The following is a 24,644-nucleotide window of genomic DNA, read 5'->3' as shown; positions in this document are numbered from 1 at the left end:
TGCCCACCCCAGCCCAGGATGAGCAGCTCTTGGCCCATGGCTGACATGAGAAAAAAGCCCTCCTCCCAGCTTAATGGTGGGGCAGCTCTGGGTCATTTCACCCTCTCATCTCCCTGTGGGATCTGACTGAGGCCCCACACCCTGGTGGAGACCATCCCCTGCCCTATCCTGCTTCCCCCATTGCCTTTCTCCTAAGAGAACCCCCAGTAATTCCAAGCAACTAACCCTCCATCTCAGGCTTGGCGTCTAGGGCACTGGTTCCCCAACCTCAGCCTGGAGCACATCACCTGGCAGACTTGTTGAAACACACTCCTGTGGGCCTCTGGGTGGCGCAGTCAGTTACGCAACTGGCCGTTGGTTTCAGCTCAGGTTGTGATCTCAGGGTCGTGAGATCAAGGCCTGTGTCGGGCTCTGAACTCAGCGAGGAGTCTGCTGAAGTTTCTCTTTCCCTCTCCCTCTCCCCTTCCCTGAGTGCTCACTCATTCTCTCTCTCTCCCCCCCTAAATAAATAAATCAATCTTAAAAACAAAACAAAAAAGGCACTGCTAGGCTTCATCCCCAAAGTTCCAAGGCCCCATGGTTCAAGCTGCCTGAGGAGACGCACATTTGCTCAGGGGCTCTAGCCCCTCGAGACTGCTGCTGTGGCCACTGCTGTGGGTTGAATCCTCAAGAGAGGCCAACAATTCCTCTCAGTCTCATGACCATGATGACACACCGTGTTTCCAAAGGAGGCTGGGCAAACAGTAAGTGCCAGAGCTTGTGTGGCCCACACACACCTGGAACACGGAAGCTGAAGCTACTTCCTCTGGCAAGATCCCCAGCGGGACAGGTTTTGAGCTAATCTGCAGAAAAACCACCAAGGCAGTCCTGAGGGATTCTCACAGAAATGACGGGCCAGCATTCCTCCAGAGATGTCTGTAAGTACCACAGGTGAAGTCATCCCCAACCAGACCATTGAGTTTCACAAAGGGCCACGTGGGGAGCCACCAGACTTGAGACGCCTAGCTCTGAGTACTGATAAATACAGAACCCCTCTCCCAGTCCTTAGTCCCACACCTAGGGTTTCCCGAGTGCCTGCTCTGGCCTCTGGAATGTGGGTGATGGAAAGGTCTGTAAAGGGGCAGAGGAAGGACCTGCCCGTGACATGGAGCAAAGGCAGAAAGCAGAGCGAGGCAAGGGTTGCCGTTCCCCCCAGGTCAGGGCCAGAGACCCAGCACTTCCAACTGATCATCACAGAAACCCCACAAGGGCAGCCCTGATGAGCCAGGGATGAATGACAGATGGACCCAAACATCCACAACCCCCCAGAGGGGAGCCCAGACAACAAGATTCCCAAGGATCTTCTGAGATCAAAGTACACAGGAAAGAAACAAAGATCAAAGCAGGAGCTTGTCCCCTGGGCAACTGAGTCAGACCCATGAAGCCCGGAGGCACAGCTATTCATGCCCCTGACATCTCAGCAGGTCACATGGCGAGCCTGCATCCTCTAACCTAGGACACATGCTGCCCACTCCTGCCCCTGCCTGGGCCCCAGATGGGACTTCCGGGGCCTTCCCTGAGCCCGATGTTGCAAGGCCCAGAGACAGCTCTGCATGGCACCTTCCCTCTGCTCCATTAGGCCTGGGTGATGGGGCAACGCTGCACATAAAAGCCTGCTCAGCTATCGCCTCACTGTCTTTTGTCATGCTTTAAAATGACAACATAGGCACACGTCTCCCTCACCTTGAAGATCAGACCCTCCCAGGATCTGATACACACTAGGACTCACATCCTCATTTACTGAACTGAATGACATAAATGGGGAGGGGGTGCAGGTGGGCAGGACTGATGGAGGGAGGCTGAGAAGGACAGGGAGGTGACTCTGGCCTGGTTTTAAATCAAAGGTGTCCTACAATTATGTAGGACGTGCACAGCACAAAGATGCCCAGGCGAGGGGACAAGAGGCAGCGGAAATCCAACCCATATTCCATCCACCAACCTGTGAGCCCTGGGACCTGCTTCCACCCAGAACCTTGACAGTTTCCTTAAACTCTCTGGCCTCAGTTTCCTCATCTGTAACACAGGGATAATAAGTGCTGGGAGAAGGCTCATTCTCAACTCCCAGGGCCTTCTGGGAACTTGGAGGGAGCTCTGCTAGTCCACCCTCCTGCAGGCCTTGACTCTCCTCCCCGCTGTGTGCTGCACCCAAAGGCAGGAAGTGGGACTCATCTGACTGGTTAATTTGGGAAAGAAAGGGGGGACATGAAGCTCAGCTGCACCCTATTATTCTTGAGAGGAGCTGCTTTGCCGGGGATGGGGGGACAGCCCCTCCCACCATGTGGCCTTGTGAGCTGATCTGCCCTAGGCCTGACATGAGGTGAGGAAGCCTGGTGCTCCGGGCCCACTGGGCCTCATGATCATGATTTGCTGTGTCTTCCCTCTTCTCCTTAGTGATCCAGAAATGATGTGTGTGTTACTCCAGCCTAACTCATACCCTTTGTTTTATTTGTCAGCTTGTTCAGAATTCAGGAGAATACTTTTTAGCGAGAACACAAAAGAAAAGAAAACCAACAATAATATTCACGCTGATGGATTATAAAGAGCCAATGGGACAATATACACCAGGACTTAGCATAGTGCCCAGCAAACAGAAAGTAAGTGGCGGGCAAACGCAAAGGCCCCAAAATGTTTGTTGAGTGATCAGGATAAGGGTCAACACTGTGTTAAACACCCCTAATTACACTTTGTCTGGTACTGGGGGGAGGGGCCGTGAATGCACTTTTACCTACTTCCTGTAAGACAAAGTTCGTACCATTTTTCAAGGGTTTAATAACTAGTCCAAGGCCACAGTGGTTCTAAGGGGCAGAATGGGTTTGCCAGGCCAGCTCATCAGACTAGAGCCCAGGTTCCATACCTCCTAAGAGGCTGTAAACAGTAGGTACTCAATAAATAGCTGGCAACTGAAGCAGAGGGCCCAGAATGACTCTGGAGGTGACAATCCTAGGCCGGCAAAATGCACAAGCTTGAAGGAAACCTGGAAATCAACTACCCAGTGTCCACATTTTATAGTCAGAGACAATGAGGGCCCAAAACAAATGACTAGCCCAGGGCAAAGTGAGGACTAGAACCCGGGCCTCCTGATACTCCAGCCACTCCCCTTGCTCCCCAGCCCACCATCTTCCCTTGATCACCACAGCCTGAGAGTGCTCCCAACCCATTATGTCTGAGGCACTATTCCCTCTCCAGCCCACACAGGTTCTGGCATAGGAGGGCAAAACAATAGCAAGCAGATTTCAACTCAGTGTGAGGAAGAATTTTCTAGCAGTCAGAACTATGCAAAACTGCTGTGGGAAGTGGGGAGTTCCCCATTGCTGGAGGTGTTCAAGCAGATGCCAGTCACCATCTAAAGACTGTGGAAAGGATTTCTATTCAGGGACAGAGGTGAAACCATTCATTCATGTATTCACCAGACTCTGGAGCTCACTGCCCAGGTTCAAACCCCTGCTCTGCCTCTTACTATGTGTATAAATAATATGTGGGCAAGTAGAGCAACCTCTCTGAGTTTCCTCAACTGTAAAATGGGAATTTGAGTGGCATATCCCTCACATGACTATATGAGAAGTAAAAGAGTGAATCTACCTAAAACACTTAGAAGAGTATCTTGCACAAAATAGATCAGTATCAGAAGTTAATTGATCTTGTTAATGCTTTTGGTGGTAGAAATAATAGTATTAAACAAATATTCATTGAATGCCCTCTATGTACCAAATACTAGTCTAGGAGCAGGGAATATAAAGGTCCCTGCTCTCAGGAAATTTCTTGTCTATTGTGAGGGAGACAAATAATGGATAAGTAAGCAAAATAATTTCACGTGATGATAGGTGCTGTGAGGACAACCAAACAGGCTGGAGATGTGGGGCTGGAGGGGAAGTTGGTCAAAGAAAACCACTCTGAGTCCAGAACTCCTGAGTGATAAGAAAGACAGTCACGGGATGATGTGGAAGCCAGGCCCTTATGGCAAGGGAACAAGCCAGGTCTCCCTCTTGTGGGAATAAGCTACACGTGTTGGGGAACAGGAAAAAGTCCTGTAGAAAGAATAAAGATCTATAAGGGGGCGCCTGGGTGGCTCAGTGGTTAAAGCCTCTGCCTTCGGCTCAGGTCATGATCCCAGGGTCCTGGGATCGAGCCTCACATCAGGCTCTCTGCTCAGCAGGGATCCTGCCTCCTCCTCCTCTCTGCCTGCCTCTCTGCCTACTTGTGATCTGTCTGTCAAATAAATAAAAATCTTTAAAAAAAAAAAAAAAGATCTATAAGGAGCTACATCAATGCTAAAACAAAGGAAAGGAACAGGGACTGGCCCTACCAAGATAGTAAGCGACAAGTACAAAGCCAGAGTAATAAAACCTGTGGTTATGTGGTTTTAGTTTTTAAAAAAGGACAGAAGACAATAAACACAACAGAAAGCTCAAAGACAGACCCATGTTGAAATGGGAACTTGGGAAAGAATAAAGGAGGCTTCATATATCACTGGGGTAAAGAACAGACTATAGACAGTGCTGGGAAAACCATCTTACTCTATGAAGGAAAACAGACGCAGATCTTTTCATCCTCACAAATGCTAAAGGAAAATGTAAATGTAGTAGTTATCCCCACTAAAAGAAAAATTATCTGATAGGACTAAAAATTCTAAATTTATGCTGCTTATAAGAGATAAGCTTTAAACATATACTGGACCATAAAGAAATCTCAACAAATATCAAAAGGTTGAAATCATAAAGAGTGTGTAATGGCTGAAGGGAAAACAAGCCAGGACTCAAAAGCAGAAATCAGAAAAACACAGGTCTAAATAACTTGCGTGCCAAAAGAAGAAATCACAACAGGGCTTAGAAAATATTTAAACTAAATTGTATGAATGTGTGACATACGAATGCATGGGATACAAACAAAGCATTGCTCAGAAGGAAATCTGTGGCCATAAGAGGGATTACAAAAAAAGACTGAGGGGAGGTGGTGGGGGCAGGAGAAATGGGTGAACTGGTGTGTGTGTGTGTGTGTGTTTTCGGTTTGAATAAATTATAATTTTCTTAAAAAGAGGGAAGGATCCTGGCAAACCCCACAGGATTTTGGTTGGAACCCCGAAGTAAAAGGCTACAGGATGGTTAAAAGTAAAATCATGGAAAAAGACATCCCATAGATACACTATAATCAAAGGAAGGCTGGGGTCACTCTACCTAAATAGACACGAAGGCGGTAAGCATTACTAGAAATAAAGAGAGGTTGCATAACGATAAAAAAGTCTATCCATCCCAAAGAGATAAAACTTCTGCATCAGATGGCATAGCCATGAGATGTGTTCGGCAGAGTAGGCCCAGCTCCCTAACATCACAAAGGGAGTTCATGGACTCTATCTACTTAGCTTGCGGTGTACCACCACCGCCCAAGTGCCTAACTCTTTAAGAGATAGAAAAAAGGTGTGCCCTGCTAGCATACCCCAGACACCACAATCTCACAAGGCTGTTGCAAGAAAGGAAATTTGCCAGCCAATCTCCTTCACGAATTTGAGACCATTGTGTTTACATACAAACCCTTACATAAAAATATGAATAAATAAAATCAAACAATATATAAAAAGATAATATATCATACCCAAGTAAGATTTACTCCAGGAATGTAAGGTTGGTTTACCATTAAAAAATCAATCAATATAGGAATCATCCAGATCTATTGTGAAAGCACAGAAGAAGGATGGGGGAGGGGGAATGTCCCAGAAGAGACTTGTGGGCACTGATGCGTCATCACCATCTTGGGCGGGACCCCCCAGAGGATACGCCTCTCCCACCACACCGGACTGGCCACGTTGTTGCAGACCAGACTGGGAACCAACTGCTAAAGCCTTCTTGCCTTTAGGAAACCTTCCCTGAAGCCTCCTGTGTGGGTGCGCTCTGGGCTACTGGCTCCCTGGTGGAGGAACCATACCCACCTTCTCCACTTCACAGGCTTGTTCTGAGAGGCTGAGGAGCCACCAGGGACAAGGCCATCACCTCAGCACAGTGTGCTCACCTGAGGGGCAGGGGCTGGCTCCCCTGCCTGGTGAATGTTCTTTCCAGCCTCTCCTGGGTTGGCCTGGCACTCCCACCTGGCAAGGAGAACTTCAAGGGCATCCCGTCAGCCTCTGGGCCACTGTCCACAGCCGGGCTATCCTCCTCGAGATCTCGCCACCTGCTGCTCCCCCTCCGCAGCAGCCCTTTGCCAGACAAGTGAGGGGGGCTGCTGGGCGTGGTTCTCCACTTTTCTGAGGTCAGCTCACTGAGCGGGCCCAGGGGGCTCCTGGAAATGGAGCCAGCGCTGGAAGCCGGGCCCTCCTGAGCCGTGGGACAGGCTGGGGCATGGGCAGAGAGCTCAGGCACTTTCCGGCTCTCTTCCTCGGAGGCCTGCTTCGTGCTGCTCAAGGCCGGGGACCGCCTCAGGGAGCGTCTGCGGAGGGCATCCTGAAAGGGGCGAGCACAAGAGCAGTAAGGATCCCCTTCAAGGGAGGTGGGCAAATACTCCAGCCACTATAAGCATTTGTTTATATGCTCCCTCCCCCAGGATGTAGTTCGCATCCATCCCCAGCTCCTCTTAAAATTTTACCTATGGTCTGGGGAGGTACTCACAGGCTCCCAGCTCTGTAACACTTTCTGGGCTCCGCCTTCATGAACCCAGGAGCACGCTCATCCCTTCTCCCACACCCCTTACAGAGAGCATGTCCCAGCCGCCAGTGAAGCTGTAGCTCCAGGCTCAGGCCTACCTTCTAATTCCCACACGACCACACAGCCACGTCTCCTGTGCCAAGTTACTAGCTTCTCTGTCCCTCCCTACCCTCACCTGTAATGTAACCAGCCCACAATCCACTATCTGTAATTCCTGAAACCTCCCAAAATGAGTTTCTTTTGGAATCCTGTGCCGATTTCTTTTTAACTGCCATGAGGTTGCTCACAGTCCTTTCTTAAGTGTAGCTATTCATAGCTTAAGTTGCAGAAATGATAACATTTTTGCTTACGGGGTGCTACCCCAAACCCGACTGCAGGCATTAGGTGGTATGTGGCTTGTGCTCAGGGTAGCTTTTCTGATAATGAAGAAATTCTGAATCCCAAAACACATTTGGCCCCAAGGTTGGATGAGGGCTTGGGGACCTGTAGCATCTTCTTGCACAAGATGGTGGCATTAACAGAGAGGCCAGTAGAAGGGACTGGCACAGAGCCAGACCCATCAGGGCAGTCAACCACCCTGATGCATAGGCCACCACTCTACGTCCTCTCCCCAGTTCCTGCTCACACGGGCCTTAATCCCTCCTGCTAACGGACCAAGAATGGCAGAGACCAGTCTTCATTCATTTCTGGTGCCTGCCGAGCATCCAGCTCAGTGACTTACCCCGAGTAAGTACTCAAGGCTTGTGCTTAGTGTTTGAAATGAAGGAATTCCAAAGGAGTCAACTGAAAGGTCCTCTCTTACTATCAATGATTAACTGATAAAATGGGAACTCAAGTTGTTTACCAACCTAGGGTCGGGGAATGGAGGTAAAGGGGACAAAAATAAACCTGTGAAGCTTTTCCTCGGTTTAAACTTTGGGATCTCTCAGCATTTCCAGAAATAATCCTGAATCAAATGGTAAAGCCCAAGCTGGAATAGAAACAGCTAATTCTGTAGTATTCTTGCCTAGTGGAAATTACTAGGCACTACAAACCTCCCAAAGCCACCAGGGCCTCCCCTGCCACACAGTGAAGAAAATATTAGTCACCATTCCCAAGGAGACCTAAAGTTCTGGGCCAAATGCAGGGAACCCAGCCTCTTACTCATCCTTTAAAAGGGCAGAGCTGATCTAGTAGAAAAAAAAAATGATGAAATACCTAGCAAAGCTTGCTTTTTTTTCTCTTGAGCAAACAAGTAAGTATGGCCAAAGTACTCAAAGACCCACAAAACACTTTCTAGAAAACCTGGGGAAATTCTATGACAATCTACCCTATCTTTCAATGTCCTTCACAGGATTCGGATACCCCAGGGGAAAAACACACCTCCCAAGGCAATCACTCCTCCTTCTAGAAGTTTGGGACAATCTCTAAGTCATCTGCCTCACACCTCAGTTGTAAAGGGAGTCTCAACTACACAGAAGTGATTGACTGGATGTCATTACAGGACAGGATCCTGGCATTCATCTGATCCACCAGTTCACAAAGTGTAGTCCGCTGGCCTTAAGGGTCCCCAGATCCCTTGAGGGAGCTCAAACCTATTTTCTTCATAATAATAGGACATGATTTGCCTTTTTCACTGTGTTGACATTTACAGGAATGATGCAAATGAACTGGTGGGAAAAACTGCTGGCCTGTAGCACAAATCAAGACAGTGGGACAAAACTTTCCTAGTTAGTGCTGGAGGTATTAAAAAAAAAAAAATTAGTAAAATGCTAATTTCACCTAAGAATATCCATGCTGGGGTGCCTGGGTGGCTCAGTCAGTTAAGGGCCTGACTCTTGATTTTAGCTCGGGTCATGGTCTCAGGGGTGTGAGGTCGGTTCCGAGCTGCCCTCCTTCTCTCTGCCCCTCTCCCCCCACCCATGTTCTCCCTCCCCACCAATAAATAAATAAAATCTTAAAAAAAAAAAAAAAGACTGTCCATGCTGAAGCATAAAAGAATTATATTCAATCTCAACCCTATGGTACACATCTCTTTAATATTCTATGAAGCAAAATGGGAGGTATATGCAAGGACTCTGCCCGTTGCCGAGGAGGACAGCTGTCTCAAGGAAAAGCACTTGCACAGCCATGGAGTTATGAATTGAACTTGCTCGTTTTTTCCATGGAACAACTGACAGACTAACTGTGGTTATTCAGACATGGGTATTTCGCAGGCGTTTCCCTGAAAATAAGTTGAGCCTGTCGCTTCAAGGGAAACAACTGATGGACTGTCAGTGATAAAATACAATTGTCAGGTTTAAAAATTAAAATCTGGGGAGACTTGCCTTAGCCACTGGGAGCCGATGGCTTCTCAACACCTGAAAACTTTTCTGATGAGTGGATGGTAACATCAAGAAATGTGACTTTTTTGATGTTGGTTTATTGGTTTGTAGTGAAAGGTCAACATTCAGAAGATGTCAGTAACACAGATAACTCAGTAAACCAGTGGCTTCCAAATGACCAAAAACCACCCCCACAAGATGGAGGTAGTGGCAAGGAGACAGTTGGCTTCTTTCTGTCCTGACTCCAAGTGAGCTGGGAGAGCAGTGCTGGCCTCCAGTCATGGCCCACACCTGGCCATGCAGCGTGGGAGAGGAGGACACACGTGACCTATGCGGGTTTGCACAGGCTCTCTTACTGGACTAATATCACAAAAATTTGAAATCTGAAATTTGGATTTCCTCTGTTTTTCTGTTTCTTTGTGGTTTTACAAATGCCTTTTACATTCATTCTCTCATTTGGTTCAGTTTCCCCATCTGATGGAACCCTCCCGGAACCCCTCTTTAAGGAAGAGTATGAAACGATGATGGGACATTATTATACTTTCTCTTTAAAGCAAAGCAAATGAAACCATAAAGATCAGGATTTTTTTTTCCCTTTTAACTACTATGTTCCAAAAAATAAGGAATATTTTTAAAAATACTAAAAATAAAAAAGATGAAAAAAAAATTAAAAAGATGTTCTCTACACTTGGATGGCTTGCCCCAAATCCTGAATGGCAAAGGGAAAAATGAATGTGTTCTCACTCAGCAAAGGAAGATAAAACCACAGCATCCACCTCATTGACCTGCTGGGTAAACTGAGGGCAGGTAGGAGATGAGGTTCCCACAGGGAGCTGACAGTACAACCAGAGAAAACAGAGACAGTGTTCCTCCCATCCTAACACACAGATCACCCCTTCTTGGACTATCTTGTGGGGTACCCTCAGATAAACCCCTTAAGCCCTGCTGGGTTTTCACTTTCCACTCTCATCATAGCAGTGAGAGCAGCAACCTACCTGCGGGGAACTGGCGATGGGCCCTGCCATCATGCCTCGGACAATCAGGCCAGACTTCGGCCTGATCTTCTCGCCCATCCTCTTCGTGTCCAAGGAAGGCTCTGAGGACTGAAGCTTGTCCATCCTCTCCCACGCAGGGACCACGGCAGGGCTTTCACCTGGGATAGCCTGCGTGGGCTTACTTTTGTGGGGAGGCCTTTTGGAGGATACAAAATTACCAAGTAAATCCCCATCAAGATTATCGTGCCTGCAAAAAGGGGATATTTCCATTAAAACAGAGTCCCCAGTAGCTAACAATGATAATAAATCCCGCATTCAACAGGCACTCATAGCAAGCCCATTCATAAATCTGCAAGGATTCTAACCAGGCAGTGCCTTATCATTAAAAATAAAGAACAGGGGCGCCTGGGTGGCTCAGTGGGTTAAGCCATTGCCTTCAGCTCAGGTCATGATCTCAGGGTCCTGGGATCGAGCCTCGCATCAGGCTCTCTGCTTGGCAGGGAGCCTGCCTCCCCCTCTCTCTCTGCCTGCCTCTTTGTCTACTTGTGATCTCACTGTCCTTGTCAAATAAATAAATAAAATCTTTTTTTTTAATTAAAAAAAAATAAAGAACAGAAAATACTTTATTTCAGGGCAAGTCTGACCTATAAAATAAGACCAGGAAGCAAGAAACAAAATCAGAATTGATGACCCATGATAGCATTCCTCAAATATCCTTAAATATTTAATATCCTCAAATATAAAGAGCATCCTTGTCCCAGACCCAAGTGATTACAGAAAACCATAGCCTTTCAGTACAGTCCTGAGTTACGTGGAGGCAAGCCTTACTGCACATCATTGACATTAGTAGATGAAGACATGTGGCAAACTTGATGTTCCCCAGCTATTTGGTTAAGGTTCAGTTAAGTTGAGCGTGCCGATGGCCTCTCTTCTTGGGTTGCTTGGCAATGAAAGAGAATAAGAGAGAGAGAGATTATGTGTACATGTGCACGTGTGTGTGTGTGTGTGTGTGTGTAGGGGAAAGACAGAGAGAGAACAAAAGATGATGAGATACAGTGAGACAAGCAAGGAGAAATGACAAGAAGGACAAAGAGAGCAAGAGACCCGGATAAAGAGGACTGGTAATTACCCATGATCTGCGATGGATTGGCGAGAGCCCAGCACTACTCTTGACACAGGCTGGCGGGTTTTCTACCATCAGACTCTGGCCTAAAGAGGCATCGATGGCCGCTCTGTGCCAAGCTGCTGATTACCAAGCACTGGGTCACCCATGAGAGAAGCAGTCATGTGTGTGCCATGACGGGGGCATACTCAGCAGAGGAAGGGGCCACAACCAACTTGGGGAAATCGAGGACTTGCAGAGAAGGTGGCACTGAGTCTGAAGGAATTAGTGGGCAAGAGATAACCAGAATGCCCCAGGCGTTAGCACAGAGCCCTGTAAAAGCAGGTTAGGCCCAGCTGAGCCAGGCAGCTGATGAAGGAAAGAGCTTTGCAGGTTAACCTTAGGAGTTTCTATTTTACCCTGGAAGCCCTGGGAAGGGTCTGAAGGCCTTTCCACAGGGGAGCAGCACAACCAGACTTGTTTGTGGGAAGCAGCCACTATCTTAGGTGGAGGGGGGATTGGAGCAGGTGACCAGAGGCCTGGAAAGCAAGGGAGAGCCCATGGGATCTAGCCCGAGCAAGAGGAGAGGGTATGGAACTGAGGCACAGCTCCCAGGGCAGAGAAAGCAGGAAAGGGTCTAGTGTCAGTAAGGACTCATGGAGGCAAAAATGATAGAGCAGGAGAGGTCAAGGATAACACCCAAGTTTGTAGCTTGGGCAACTGGGTGGAACTCGGGAGCCTCCACTACTTCTTCTCCTGGTTCTTTATCACCTCAGAAATATTCATTTTTCCCAACCAGGCAGCACGTGCCTTTGAAGGAAGAACCATCTTCTTCCACACCACCCTGATTCACCTTCACATCTTAAGCCCTGAGTTAATGTTTTTAATGGTGCTCATCCTTCGGCAGCTGGAAGCCCAGACCCTACACCCTGACTACCCCCATGAAAGAAAAGGTTTCTCAACAGAGCTGGAAGGAGACACCCAGCCCCAGGGAATTAGACTCGCGAGCGACTGCAGATGGTATATTAAGGTTGTAATTTAACATAACTGCTTTCCAAATAATGGAGGTTCAATCAAGAACAGCAATTCATTTTCTTCCTATGAGTTTCAAAAGGCCTTATTTTTCAGATGTTTCCATGTCTACCGCATTGCTTTTAGAATTCCATACCCGTTTTTTTAAGAAAATGCAAACAAAGCAAGTCCCTGATGCTGACAAACATTAAACATTTGTATCATAAGCATTCTCCTCCATTCCCAAGGCCTCTGGAGGAAAGGAATAGTGCTCCTCAACAGGGAATTTGAAAGCATACAATGTGGGGGCTGAATACTGACTCCCTGAAGACGTCCAGATCCCAGGACCTGGGAATGTTCCCTTATGTGGAAAGGGACTTTGCACATGTGTTAAGGTTTTGGGATGGGGAGATGACCCTCGATCATCTGGGGGGCAGGCATTAGAGTCACAAGTCTCCCTGTTACAAAGAGGCAGGAGGTCAGAGTCAGGAGTAAGAGATGCCATGATGGAAACAGAGGCTGGAGGGATGTGCTCTGAAGACGGAGGAAGCAGCCACAAGCCAAGGAATGTAGGTGACTGTGAGAAGCCAAAGAAGGAAAGGAAACAGATTCTCCCCCAAAAGTCTCTAGAAGGAATAAGCCCTACTGACACCTTGCTGTCAACCCAGTGGGACTGGTCTTGAACTTCTGACCTCAGAACTGGAAGATAATAAATTCGTATTGCTTTCAGACACGGTGATGCTTAAATTTTATGTCAGCTTTGCTAGACTATGTTGCCTAATTGTTTGGTTGAATACTAGCCTAGATGCTTCCTGAAGGTATTCTTTAGATATGATTAACATCTACAATCAGTTGACTTCAAGTAAACAGTTTACCCTAGGTAATATGGGTGCCTTGTCCAATCAGTGGAAGACCTTAAGAGCAACAACTGAGGTTTCCCAGAGAACTCGGCTTCAAGGCTATAACACAGAATACTGCCTGAGTTTCCTGCATGCCAGTCTGCCCTACAGATTTGAGACTTGCCAGCTCCCACAATCATGTGAGCCAATTCCTTAAAATAAATCTCTTTATAGGGGCGCCTGCCTGGGTGGCTCAGTCAGTTAAGCGTCTGACTCTTGATTTCAGGTCAGGTCTTGATCTCAGGGTCATGAGATCGAGCCGCATGTTGAGCTTCACACTGGGCATAGAGCCGACTTAAAAAAATAATAAAGTTTAAAAAAAAATTAATAAATCTCTATATAGGAAATATAAATCCAAAAAGATATATGTGTATAAATACATATAATACTTGCATATATATATTTACATGTATCCACACATATACACACTTCTTATTGGTTCTGTTTTTCTGGAAAACCCTGACAGTTCCAGCCACTCGGTTTATAGGCACTGGTCACAGCAGCAACAGGAAACTAATCCACCCTGTAAACAGAAGAAGAGCTACCTGGCTTTGCTGGTTTCTGACAGTGACATTCTCCATGTCGCATCTTCGTCCGCAAGGTCATATATATTGACCAGTGTGGTCTCCGGGCATCTTGATGATAATCTGTTATTTTTCTTTGGAATTGGGAGTGCAGGGATTGGTGCTTCTTGAGTGAAATTGTTAGTAGTATTTCCAAGGTGATCCAGAAAGTATCTGGTAATGAGTTCAAGGTTTGTTTTCAGAGGATTGTCCTTGGCCTATTGTTGGAAGAAAACAAAAATCATTAACCATGTGTACAGATTCACAGGGAGGGTGGAAAAGATGGCTAGTCCAATTCTTTGACATACTTTATCAGCTTCTCATTCATCTGTACATTCTTTCAGCAACTGTCCTGTGTTACAACAGAGATGAAGACAAAAATCTCTACCCTGAAAGAACTAACATCCAATGCATGAGCCAGGAGATTTAATGAACAACTGTAACAAAATATGACATGAATGGGAAAATAACCAAGCAAATTTCCTCTTGGTTTTTCTCCTAGGAATAACTTTAGAAAATATATATCCGTTCATTAAAAAATAAATAAATAAATCTTTAGGGATTGTTAACTGTGCAAGATAATAAACATCTGGGACCTGAGCATTCTCTTAGGCTGTGTACTCTGCATTTAACACTGGACACTGGGGACTGCAGGGACAGTGCCGCTGAAGGTTATTGCAAAGAACATAGGGAGGCCATTAGGACTGACTCAATCTACACCCGAATCTCAAAAAAAACCTGAAACTCTTTAGTAGTTGGTTTTAGAAATAAATGACATCAGGGGCACCTGGAGGGCTCAGTCAGTTAAGCATGACTCTTGATTTCAGATCAAATCATGATCTTAGGGTCATGAGATCGAGCTCCAAGTCAGACTCCATGCTGAGTGTGAAGCCTGCTTAGGATTCTCTCTCTCCTTCTCCCTCTGCCCCTTGCCCCCTCCACTTGTACTCATGCACTCTTTCTCTCTCTAAAAAAAAAAAAAAAGAAAGAAAGAAAGAAATGACATCAGGGTTTCCCAACCTTGACTATGCCAAATATCACCTTTGGAGGTTTTTAAATATATATATTCCCAGGCCCTACCGTGTCTTATTAAGCCAGAATTGCAAAGATCAGAGTCCTGATTTCTCTTAAAATTCCTCTAAGTAATTTGGACAAACATAGATGTCCAAGCAGCAATCCACAGGCTGACCTTAGGCCATGTAACTGTGTCAGTCCCCAGCCCACTTGCTCAGGAACACCAAGCTGCCGGGAAGTGTGGTCAGATGCGAGGCATTTGGTGAGTCTGCAGTCAGAGCAGTAAAAGGCCTGACAAAGGACCTGGCGCAGAGAGGACCCTCAGGCACATCCAGGCCTTCCCCTTTCTACCCCTGATCTGTGCAGCAGAACTCAGCCACCAACACCCACAGCCAGATGGGTTCTGACCAACAGCAACAGATTTATCAGGCAGTCAAAATCAGGGGACAGCTTTATTTTTTTAGTATGGGACCCAAAAAAAACCTATTTTGTCTAAGTCTAAATGAAACTCACGAGGAAAAGAGTCAGGGGAGAGATGTTATGTAATTTATTTCGACCTTCTTGCTTTTTCTTTCTATACGAGAGATTTATAGCCCTAGATGACCTGAATTATACTTTATGGCTTTTCATAACACTCTGCTCAGAAAAGTCACAGCCTTTATATGAATCTGGACACCCTTTTTCAAAATCTCAGTTTTACACAGGCATTTTTATATATCGTATCCTTAACGGGGAAAAACAATTTACTGGAATTAACATTAAATTACAGGTATTTCCTAGAATCAGACTAGCTTTGTGTGAATGTTAAAATCATTATGTAATAGGTAGATTAATAAATCTATTTTTCTGTAATATATAAGGTCAACTCATTATCTAATAACTACTAAAAACTACTGTATAAATCAAATAATCAGGGCACTTACGAAGACTTAACGAAAAACCCTTCCGCATCTTCAGATAATTACTACCTTAGGGAGACTATATTAGAGTGGAGAAGTCAAAGTCACTTAAATGGCAAAGATGATTCCAGGAAATTAGGTAAAGTTGCATTCACATAAAATCCCCACTGTACCAGCATGCTTAATTGATTTTCTTGTTACCTGTCTAACTTACTATGGAAAAAAAAAAATCTTTCTAAAATGTACAGTCCACACTCCTGCCTTACATACAATGCAGCAAAAGGAGATGGGTTGGATGGCTGCTGCCTGGGTCTGTAGGACTCCAGCTGGACACTTAGAGGAGGCGGAGGGGCCCTGGTGCCACCCTTGGACCAAGGATGACAGGCATCAATCTGATGTCTTTACTGACCTGATGCTAGGACTGCACCTGGCTGCCACTGCCTTTTTCTCATCAAAGTCGGGCAGAGGAACTTCGAGCAACCTGAATGTTCGCCTAGGTTGATGGCATCCTTCATTTTATTGAGGGGAACTCAGCCTGAGCTCCCCCCTGGTCTAGGACGTGCATGAGGGTGGTTTTCTGAGGTTCCTCCAGGTGTCTCAGAAACAGCCTTGGAGGGCACAGGAGGGTGGGATGTCACCCGCCCCCCATTCCAACCCAATCTGCTAAGATTTCAATTAAGTAAAGCGTTACAATTGCAGGAGGTTTGACCACCATTACTACAGTAGGACTGAGAATCGGAAGGTCTGGTTCTAGCCTTCCCCCTCCCCTGTAATTCACTGTGAGACCTTGACAAGCCCCCTTTCTCTGGCTCACAGTTCCCCCAGGTGAGGGCCCCCATTCTATGGGTAGTTTAAAAGCTGCTTAGACCAGTCCTGAGGGGCGGCCCCAAAGGCCAAGAAGGCAAGTCTTCTTCACCCCCAATTCAACCATGGGGCTCCCCTTCTTTGTTTTCCATATTTGGACTCCAGGAAATATCATCGTACTGCCTCTTTAAAAAATTATGATAAATGCTGAACTATAAGAACATGAGGTTCTTTCTAACCCTGACGCTATGCCCTACCACAAGGCAACCTCTGCTGGAGAGCCCATTCTTCGATCAAATTAGAAGATTCTGTCTTCATAGCAGAAAAAACCAATGAGGCCAGAATTGAAGCTTCATCCAGTCAGTCAGGCAGCCAACCGTATCATCCATAAACACATAGAGATTATTTACTATGTCCTCAGGCAACACATGAAGTATGAGGATACAACAGTGAACCAAGAGACGCCTATCTCTGGCCTCCTGCTGCATCCAAGGTAGTGAGTGGGGAGGCAGGTGCTAATTAAACAACCACACACACATCCTCTATTATAAGTGTGCGAGAGCACAACAGAGGAGAACCACAGGATGCCGTGGAAGCTTATAACTGGGTGAGGGGAGCGCAGGTCAGGATGGATGAGGGGGAGGGATCAGGGAATCCCCACCCTCACCCCCCAACCATTTGCTATCTGAACTCCAATGCCCCAGGCTTAGCTGAACCCAAGCCCCATTTCTACCTAAATTAAATGTCACAGCAGACTTAAAAATAAGCTATTACTCAGAATTGGAGAAGGAAAATCTTACACAGGCTGGGAATGGAAAATTTTAGTAGAACCGAATACTATACTCTTAAGTACAGTCTGACTAAAAACAGCCTCCTAGGGGAGGAGGGAGCACAGGGAATAACCATTAAGGGCCCAGGTTCAAAGGGAGCTTCGCAGCCACACATGCAAAAAACGCTCTTGGGGGGCTGGCGGCTGGGGCCCGACTGAGCCTGGAAACCCAGATCACACTTGGGATTTGTCAGAACATGGCTGGGCCTGTTTCTCCTTGGCCGCAGGCATGGCGAGCCTCCTGCCACCCATCTCCGACAGCCTGGCAGGGTCCACAGGGGCTCTGACATTGCCAAGCTTGGTTCCAGAACATTACACCACACCTTCAAAACACGTACCTTGTTCTCCTTGTAGAGAAATTCAAGATGCAAAACCTTGCGGAGATCATTTCTGCTGTTTATGCTGAGGTCAGAGCGTGGGCGTTCCTGGTCCATGGTCACACATGTCTTCTTTAAGCCCTGCAGGAAGAAACCTGAATCATTATTTTCGTTTTAAATCAAAACCTTCCAGGGGCGCCTGGGTGGCTCAGTGGGTTAAAGCCTCTGCCTTCGGCTCAGGTCATGATCTCAGGGTCCTGGGATCGAGCCCCGCATCGGGCTCTCTGCTCAGCTGGGAGCCTGCTTCCTCCTCTCTCTCTGCCTGCTTCTCTGCCTACTTGTGATCTCTGTCTGTCAAATAAATAAATAAAATCTTTAAAAAACAAAAATAAAAACCTTCCAGTCTCTGATGGGGGTTATAAATAAAAGACTGTTGGTGTCCTTATGATCATTCCTACCCTTCCCATCCTGCCTTCCTTGCAAGGATCTTGCAAGGACCAAAAACTGACTTAATTTATTTTTATATAAGCTTTACACTTGACATCTTCATAATTATTATTCTGAATCTTACAAGAACTCCATTGGCTGAGCTGAGGTTGGAGTTGCTGACCCATTTTACAGAAAAGGAAAGTGAGGTTCAGGTCACTGACTCATCCAAGGCTAGAGCCCTGGGTTTGACACTAGATTTGGAGCCACAGAATAGGAAGCTTTAAAAATAAACTGAAGGCAAAAAATGAGCAAAAGACCAATAATGATTCCTTTCTTTTCTCGGGTGAGAGCAAGGGTTGATCTGCCCGGGTAACACAAGAGAAGCCCATAGCAGGGGGTCCTGACCATCCCAGCCTGTGAGTCAGCAACGCCAGCACTGAGGCTCACTGGAAGCACGTGGTAAACGTCTGCTGAGTTCCCAGGGAGACCTTGCCAACATCCAGCCCTGACCGTCCAGAAGGCCCAACTGAGACTCACTCTGGCAAAGGTGAGAGCTATTCTCCCTGTGAGCCTGGCTTCTTTGTTCGAAAAATAACACAGATGCAGCTCCCTGCCCACCTCGCTGGGCCAGGGTGATCACCGAACATGGAGGAGGAAGAGACAGCTCACAAACAGCTCAGCCTGCCATTAAGGGAGCCCTTGACTCTTCTCGGATCGGGACACTCACAGCTGCCAGGGCTTAACTTCTCCCCCAGGCTTTGTGTTCACAATCTCACAGAGGCTCCCACTGATGGGAAAACAGGACAAAACCTGCTGCTTGCCATGAAGTGAGGGAAGAAGAATTTGTGAAGAAAGAGGTATGAACACAACCCAGAACCAAAGGGAATAAAAAGGAAGTGTTGAGGAGGGGGATCAGAAAGAAACGGGTGTGCATGTTGGGGGAAAGGCAGGGGCATGGTTGGGTGCTCTAGGGAGAATGAACTGGAAGTGGGGGTCATAGCAAGCACCCCTATTTCATCTGGGTTTCCCCATGGCTTTCCTGCCAATCAGAGTGAGGCAGAAACTATGAGAGTCCCTCACTGCTGGACAACCCCTTACATCTGTCACCAGTTCAGATCTTGCCAAGCAAGTCTTGGCACACTTCACAAACTCCCTGGAACTGCGGTGCACACCGACATGTGAGAACTACTGGGGTAGTGGACAACGATGCCCTCAGTAAGCAGCCAGTCCTCAGTTCCACCCGGTCCACTTCATCATTCAACAAACATTTCCTAGGCACCCACTATATGGTGGGCTGTTCTTGATGCAAGAGATACTGAGAGAATAAGACACACCTCATTCCTTCACAGAGCTGACATTCTGTAGGGGAAGCAGGAAAGTTTTCACAATTAGGTGACATTAAAGAAGAGATGTGAGGGCAGTAGGAAAGCAAGCCATGAAGACACTTGGGAGAAGTGTATTCTCGACAAGGAATAGCAAGGGCAAAAGGCATGTCGCAGTCACAGGAGACCAGTGCAGCTATAGCTGCATGACCAGGGGGAGGAAATAAGGTCAGAGAGGCTGCCCAGATCCTGGAAAGGAAAGGCCTTGTTGGCTTTTGTGAAATGGTGGGGTGGAAGCAGGGTTTTAAAAGGAGGATGAACTGACTTGTGTTTGTAAAGAATCACTGGCTGCTAGGCTGGGAACAGGTTTTTGGAGGTAAGGGATTAAGCAGAAACTAGTTAAGATGCTATTGAACAACTCATATGAGAGATGGAGTGGCTAGGACTAAGTGGTGGCAGCAGAAGTAGAAAGAAGTGGCTACATGCTCTGTGTGCTCTGCTGGTAAAGCCAACAGATGTACCAATGGCCTGCATGTGGGGTATACACGAAGGAAAAAAGCCAGGAATGATCACAAAGGTTTTGGCCCAAGCAACTAGAAAGATGGTGATACTGCCTACCAAAATGGGAAACTTACAAGACATAGAATCAGGAATTGGATTTTGGACGTGTTGAGATATTTATTGGATGTCCAAGAGGAAATGTAAACTCAGCTGTTGGAAAGAATGTTTAAGAGTTCTGGGAGAAACCTGGGCCAGAGATAGGCATTTGGGAACTGTCGTCACATTGATGGCCCTGGAATCCAGTAGACTAGCAGAGGCACCTGCAAAATAGCAAGTGAAGAAGAGAAGAGAAGACTGAGTCTTGGAGAGCCCCAACACACACAGCTCCAAGAAATGAGGGGGACCAGCAAAGAACCAGAGAAGTTAGAGGAGGCAATGCAGAAAGCGGTCTCCAGAAGACAAGCGGAATGAGTTTCCGGGAAGCAGGACACAATTGGCTGTGTCAAACACATGGTTAGACCAAGAAGTGTGAGGACTGAAAGTTAAAGGTCATTGACACACTTGATAAGAGTTCGTTCCGTGGATCGGTGGGGACAGAAGCCGGATTAGAGTGGGTCTGAGCAAGCAGGAAAAAGGATTAGAATCAGAGCACACCCAGTTCTTTCATGGGGTTTGGCTATAAGAGGGAGAAGAAAAATTGGCTGAAGAGACTTGGGGGTCAAGATAGGATTCTGCAGGAGCGACAGGAGAGAAGACAAAATGTATCTGCAACAGAGAGAGAGAACTGCAGCAGTGCCCTCACGCAGGCAAGAGGGGACAGATACCCGGGAAGGGGGTGGCTTTCCCAGGAGCATGGAGAATTCACTCGCGGGAGCAGGAAGGGAGGCAGAGGGAGGGTCCGGGCCCAGAAGGGTTTACAACTGTGGTGGTGCAGCCTGTCGGGAGCTTTCTCCCTGAAACGAGAATGGGGAAGGAGCTGTGCAGTTGGAGGAGAGGGCAGGTGTGACACGGCCATCCCAGAGTGGAGAGAGGGAGCGGGCTGGAGAGCTATAAGCCTCAGGACACCGACCACATGGTGGTGTGTTTATCTCCAGCCCCGTTCAGGGCGTCAGGGCAAGTGTGGCGGGGGTGGCAAGGTGAATTTGAAAACTCAGGGTCGGGGGAGCATGAGGAAAAAAGAGAAGGGCAAGGGAGGTGACACCGCATGTTGTTGAGGGTGTGATTATAACCATGGGTGGGTAAGAAGTAGGGAGAGATCACAATAGAGCCAGGGGCCTGGGAGCAATTGGCAGGAACTGTGGAATGCAGATGTGAGTGAGACTGAAGACTAGTATATGACAGGCGGGCTGCTAAGGGAGGTGAGCTGCCAGTGAGGATGACAGATTACACAGATTCCGGAAAGGGTGCGGTGCTGGTAGCAATAGGCCTGGGACATGACTGCTTGGAATGGGTGGCAGAGGTAGGATGGGGTCAAGTTGCTGCAGGAAGGGGAGGCTGGGGCATGAGGAGTCACCTTGGAGGACCCTGACACTGCAAGACTTTAGCATGACTCTCCCTGAGGGCAGACCATGCTTGGACGGGGGCCACCATAGCTGGGTGTGATGTAGGGTAGAGGGCAGAGGACGTGGTAGGGGAAGGTGAGGCCAGAGGCCCAGCCTGTAGCAGGGTCATAGAGTGCCTTGAGGCTTGGGTGAGGCCTTCCCTTGGATTTCATTCTGGTTGTAGTAAAAAGCCCATGGAAGGTTTTGAGGAGAGGAGTGACAAGCTCTCCCTTGCTCACCATGGGCAAGTTTCTTAGCCCTCTAGTCTCATGCTCATCTTGCAGGAAAGGGAGTAAGAATTCCTGTCTTTCAGGACTGTTACGAGGATCTGAGAAAACAAACAGGCAATTAGAAGGTACCTCACACCATGATGGGAACTCTCCAGGTTATACCTGCCTTGTGCCAAGCCCTGAAGGGGAACATGGTCTCGGCACTGGAGCAGAAGGTGACAAGGACAACAGCTGAACTGGACCGCAGTCCCAGCTCTCTACAACTTTCTGAGTGACTGTGGGCAACTCCTTTGTCAGGTCAGAGCTTCGGTGTTCCTGGATGAAAAATGGGAGGGAGAGGAGGCCCCATGAGCCACACACTGCCAAGACTCCACCCAGATCGGGTGTCAGCTCTGTGGACTGTTCTAGTGGGCAAGACAGGCAGACATATAAAGTGTAACGTGAGCGCCAAAGAGCAAGTCACAGACGAGGTAAGTCAGGTATTCTGACTGGAGTTATCCAAGAAGACCACCTGGAGGAAACAGACTTGGGGTGGGCCATGGGTGGAACCGGGGAAAGCATGTGGGAGAAGCTGGAACCCATGTTGGGGTGGTACACTGGGGTCAAGATATGGGGGAGCCTTAGAGAGCAGGTAAGGACTATGGATTTCCTTTGAACTCAAGGAAGGCAAAGCATGAGGAAAGCTGAGAGTTTTGCTTGGTGGTCCAGACCGAAAAGAAATGGTAATAGTGGGCAGCCTCACAGGATGTGTCACTAACATCCAACGTACAGCCAGGACTTGGTGACAAAAGGTCAACTTGCCATAAAACAGAGCATATACAATGAAGCCACAGTGCATGTAAACATTTTTAAATGAAAAAAAAAAGCTTTTAAAAAGCAAAGAAAAGGGGCGCCTGGGTGGCTCAGTGGGTTAAGCCACTGCCTTCGGCTCAGGTCATGATCTCAGGGTCCTGGGATCGAGCCCCACATCTAGCTCTCTGCTCAGCAGGGAGCCTGCTTCCTCCTCTCTCTCTGCCTGCCTCTCTGCCTGCTTGTGATCTCTCTCTGTCAAATAAATAAATAAAATCTTAAAAAAAAAAAAAAAAAGCAAAGAAAGACACTTTCAAAACAGATGCAGATGAGAGATGGAGGTGGTGAAGACAACGCTGAATGCAGGTACCTACTCTGTGCATATACGATGCTTGGGGACTGACCATATATTTTATTAATCCCCATCATAAATCTGCAAAGGGTGGGTCTTTCTGTTTTACAGAAAAGGAAACTGAGACAGTGAGTAACGGATCCAAGCTCTCACTGCTAACCAGTTGCCAGTATTTGAACTGCCCCACCTGATTCCAAAGCCCTTCCAATTTTCCCTTCAAAAAACGATTTCTGGGTCGCCTGGGTGGCTCAGTTGGTTGGACGACTGCCTTCAGCTCAGGTCATGATCCCGGAGTCCTGGCATCGAGTCCCGCATCGGGCTCCCAGCTCCACCGGGAGTCTGCTTCTCCCTCTGACCTTCTCCTCGCTCACGCTCTCTCTCACTACCTCTGTCTCGAATAAATAAATAAAATCTTTAAAAAAAAAAAAAACTATTTTCTTTGTATGTTTAACCTAGACAGCTGCCCATGGCCCCTGCTCAACACGACGCCAACACCGTGAGTGCCAAGCCCTCGGTCACTCTGCACAGATTGAGTTAGAATATGGAATAGTTGCTGTCCCTACACTGGCTTACGCGGTAACCTCCAACCTCTTTCCCACAGTGTCCCCACCTCCACTGCAGATGGCTTGCAAAGGACCTCCCCAACTTTTGAGCACTCCGAAAACTCTCCCGGTGCAACACAACGGAAGTTTAAAACAACCAAGGCTGCAACCTCAAGCTCCCCACTGCCGAGGAGCACGACTGAAGGGTTCAACTATCGGGAACGTGTTTTGGCTCCCTGGGTTCCCACTGGGGGACCTTCTTTCCCGGTAGGGTGGAGGTGGTGGAACAGGCAACGGGGCCGGACTGCCAGGCCTGAGCGCTGCGCTCCCGACCGGCCGCGACAAGGCGACCGTGGTTTAAGAGGCCGGGAGGAAGCCGCCCCCGGCCGCCGCCCCCACCCCGGGCCGCCGCCCCCACCCCGTGCAGTTCCCCGTGCGGGTCCCCGCGCCACTTCCTCGCCCGAGGGGCGGGATGCCAGCGCTGGACCGCGGCCGCGGGCCGGCGTGGCCAGTGGGCGCTGCGCGGGGCTGCGATGACTCCTGGGAAATGTAGTTTCGGCAGGCCCGGGAAAGGGGCGCTCCCGTCGGGTATCCCCGGGGCAGGGGGCGGCAGGGGGAACTCTCCCTCCCCGAAGGCGTGGAGCTGGCGGGGGTACCCCTAGACTGTGCCCTCACCCTGGGGCAGCAGCCCCGAGCGGTGGAGGCGGCGCGACCTACCTTTCTGGTGAGGAACTCCCTGACCAGGGAGGCTGCCACCTCCTCCACGAAGAGGCTGTCCATGCCGCCTGCTCTGCCCACGAGACCGCGCCGCCACAGCCCAGGCCCCAGGTCCGTTGGGGCCAGTATGGCCGCGTTGCCTTGGTGACGGTGTCACCGGAGCCGGGAGAGCTCCTCCCCTTCCTCCGAGCCCGCGGGCTGGGAGGGCGGGGAGAAGGGGAGGAGCGTCCTTCAAACTGGCTTTGGAGCACAAGGCCTCCCAGGGCGCAGGCGTGGGCTCCCAGTTCGGTCCTGGCTCTGTCATGGCTCTGGTCAGCCCTCTGGGTGGCCTAAAACCAGCCACTGCTCCACGCTGAGTCCTGATTGCCCAAAATGGGAAATGCGGAGAATGCCTGACTCCCTGTTCCTGGAGAAGTAAATGCCCAGTGAAGTGGCCCAGAGAGGGCCACCCACAGCACCACAGCTGGCTCCTGGGCTCGGGACCTTGGCTGGCCTGGACTGCGTGGGGCAAGGAGGCCCAGGACTCTGTGAACTCGGTGCTGAAATAAAAGGACCAGTTTCTCACGCATTTAGTGCCTGCTGTCCCATAATGAGACTGCCAGTAATTGAGCACCAAGCATTCTATACAGGTGTCATCGAAATAAGGACCCAATCATTATATCTACAATTTACAAAGAAAATATGCTTTCCGAGGGCCATAAAATGGAGCTGCTAAACAAAGCAGAGCTACAGAGCATGACCCCAGGCCCCATCAAATGGAATTTCTCCATGCCACAGACTAACGTAAAACCAGCATTAGCCAAGAAGAGCATTGGCC

General features: G+C 48.3%; 1 protein-coding gene across 3 annotated transcripts in view; it reads right to left on the bottom strand.

Moving 5' to 3' along the window:
- Positions 1–23,982, bottom strand: part of MINDY4 (MINDY lysine 48 deubiquitinase 4) — a 103,391-nt gene extending 79,409 nt beyond the window's left edge. For all 3 annotated transcript variants that reach the window (XM_047694421.1, XM_047694420.1, XM_047694419.1), the window contains exons 1-5: positions 23,828–23,982; positions 17,426–17,545; positions 13,524–13,759; positions 9,967–10,213; positions 6,040–6,467 (exon numbers count right to left, since the gene is read on the bottom strand). In XM_047694421.1, coding sequence (XP_047550377.1) covers positions 6,040–6,467; positions 9,967–10,213; positions 13,524–13,759; positions 17,426–17,545; positions 23,828–23,890 — 1,094 coding nt within the window. In that variant the 5' untranslated portion in view covers positions 23,891–23,982. The remainder of the gene's footprint in view (positions 1–6,039; positions 6,468–9,966; positions 10,214–13,523; positions 13,760–17,425; positions 17,546–23,827) is intronic.
- Positions 23,983–24,644: the final 662 nt, after the last annotated feature.

This window comes from Lutra lutra, chromosome 11 (genome assembly GCF_902655055.1).
Source record: "Lutra lutra chromosome 11, mLutLut1.2, whole genome shotgun sequence".
In the NCBI taxonomy this organism is placed as follows: domain Eukaryota; kingdom Metazoa; phylum Chordata; class Mammalia; order Carnivora; family Mustelidae; genus Lutra; species Lutra lutra.
This window is presented reverse-complemented; position numbering and strand designations above follow the sequence as displayed.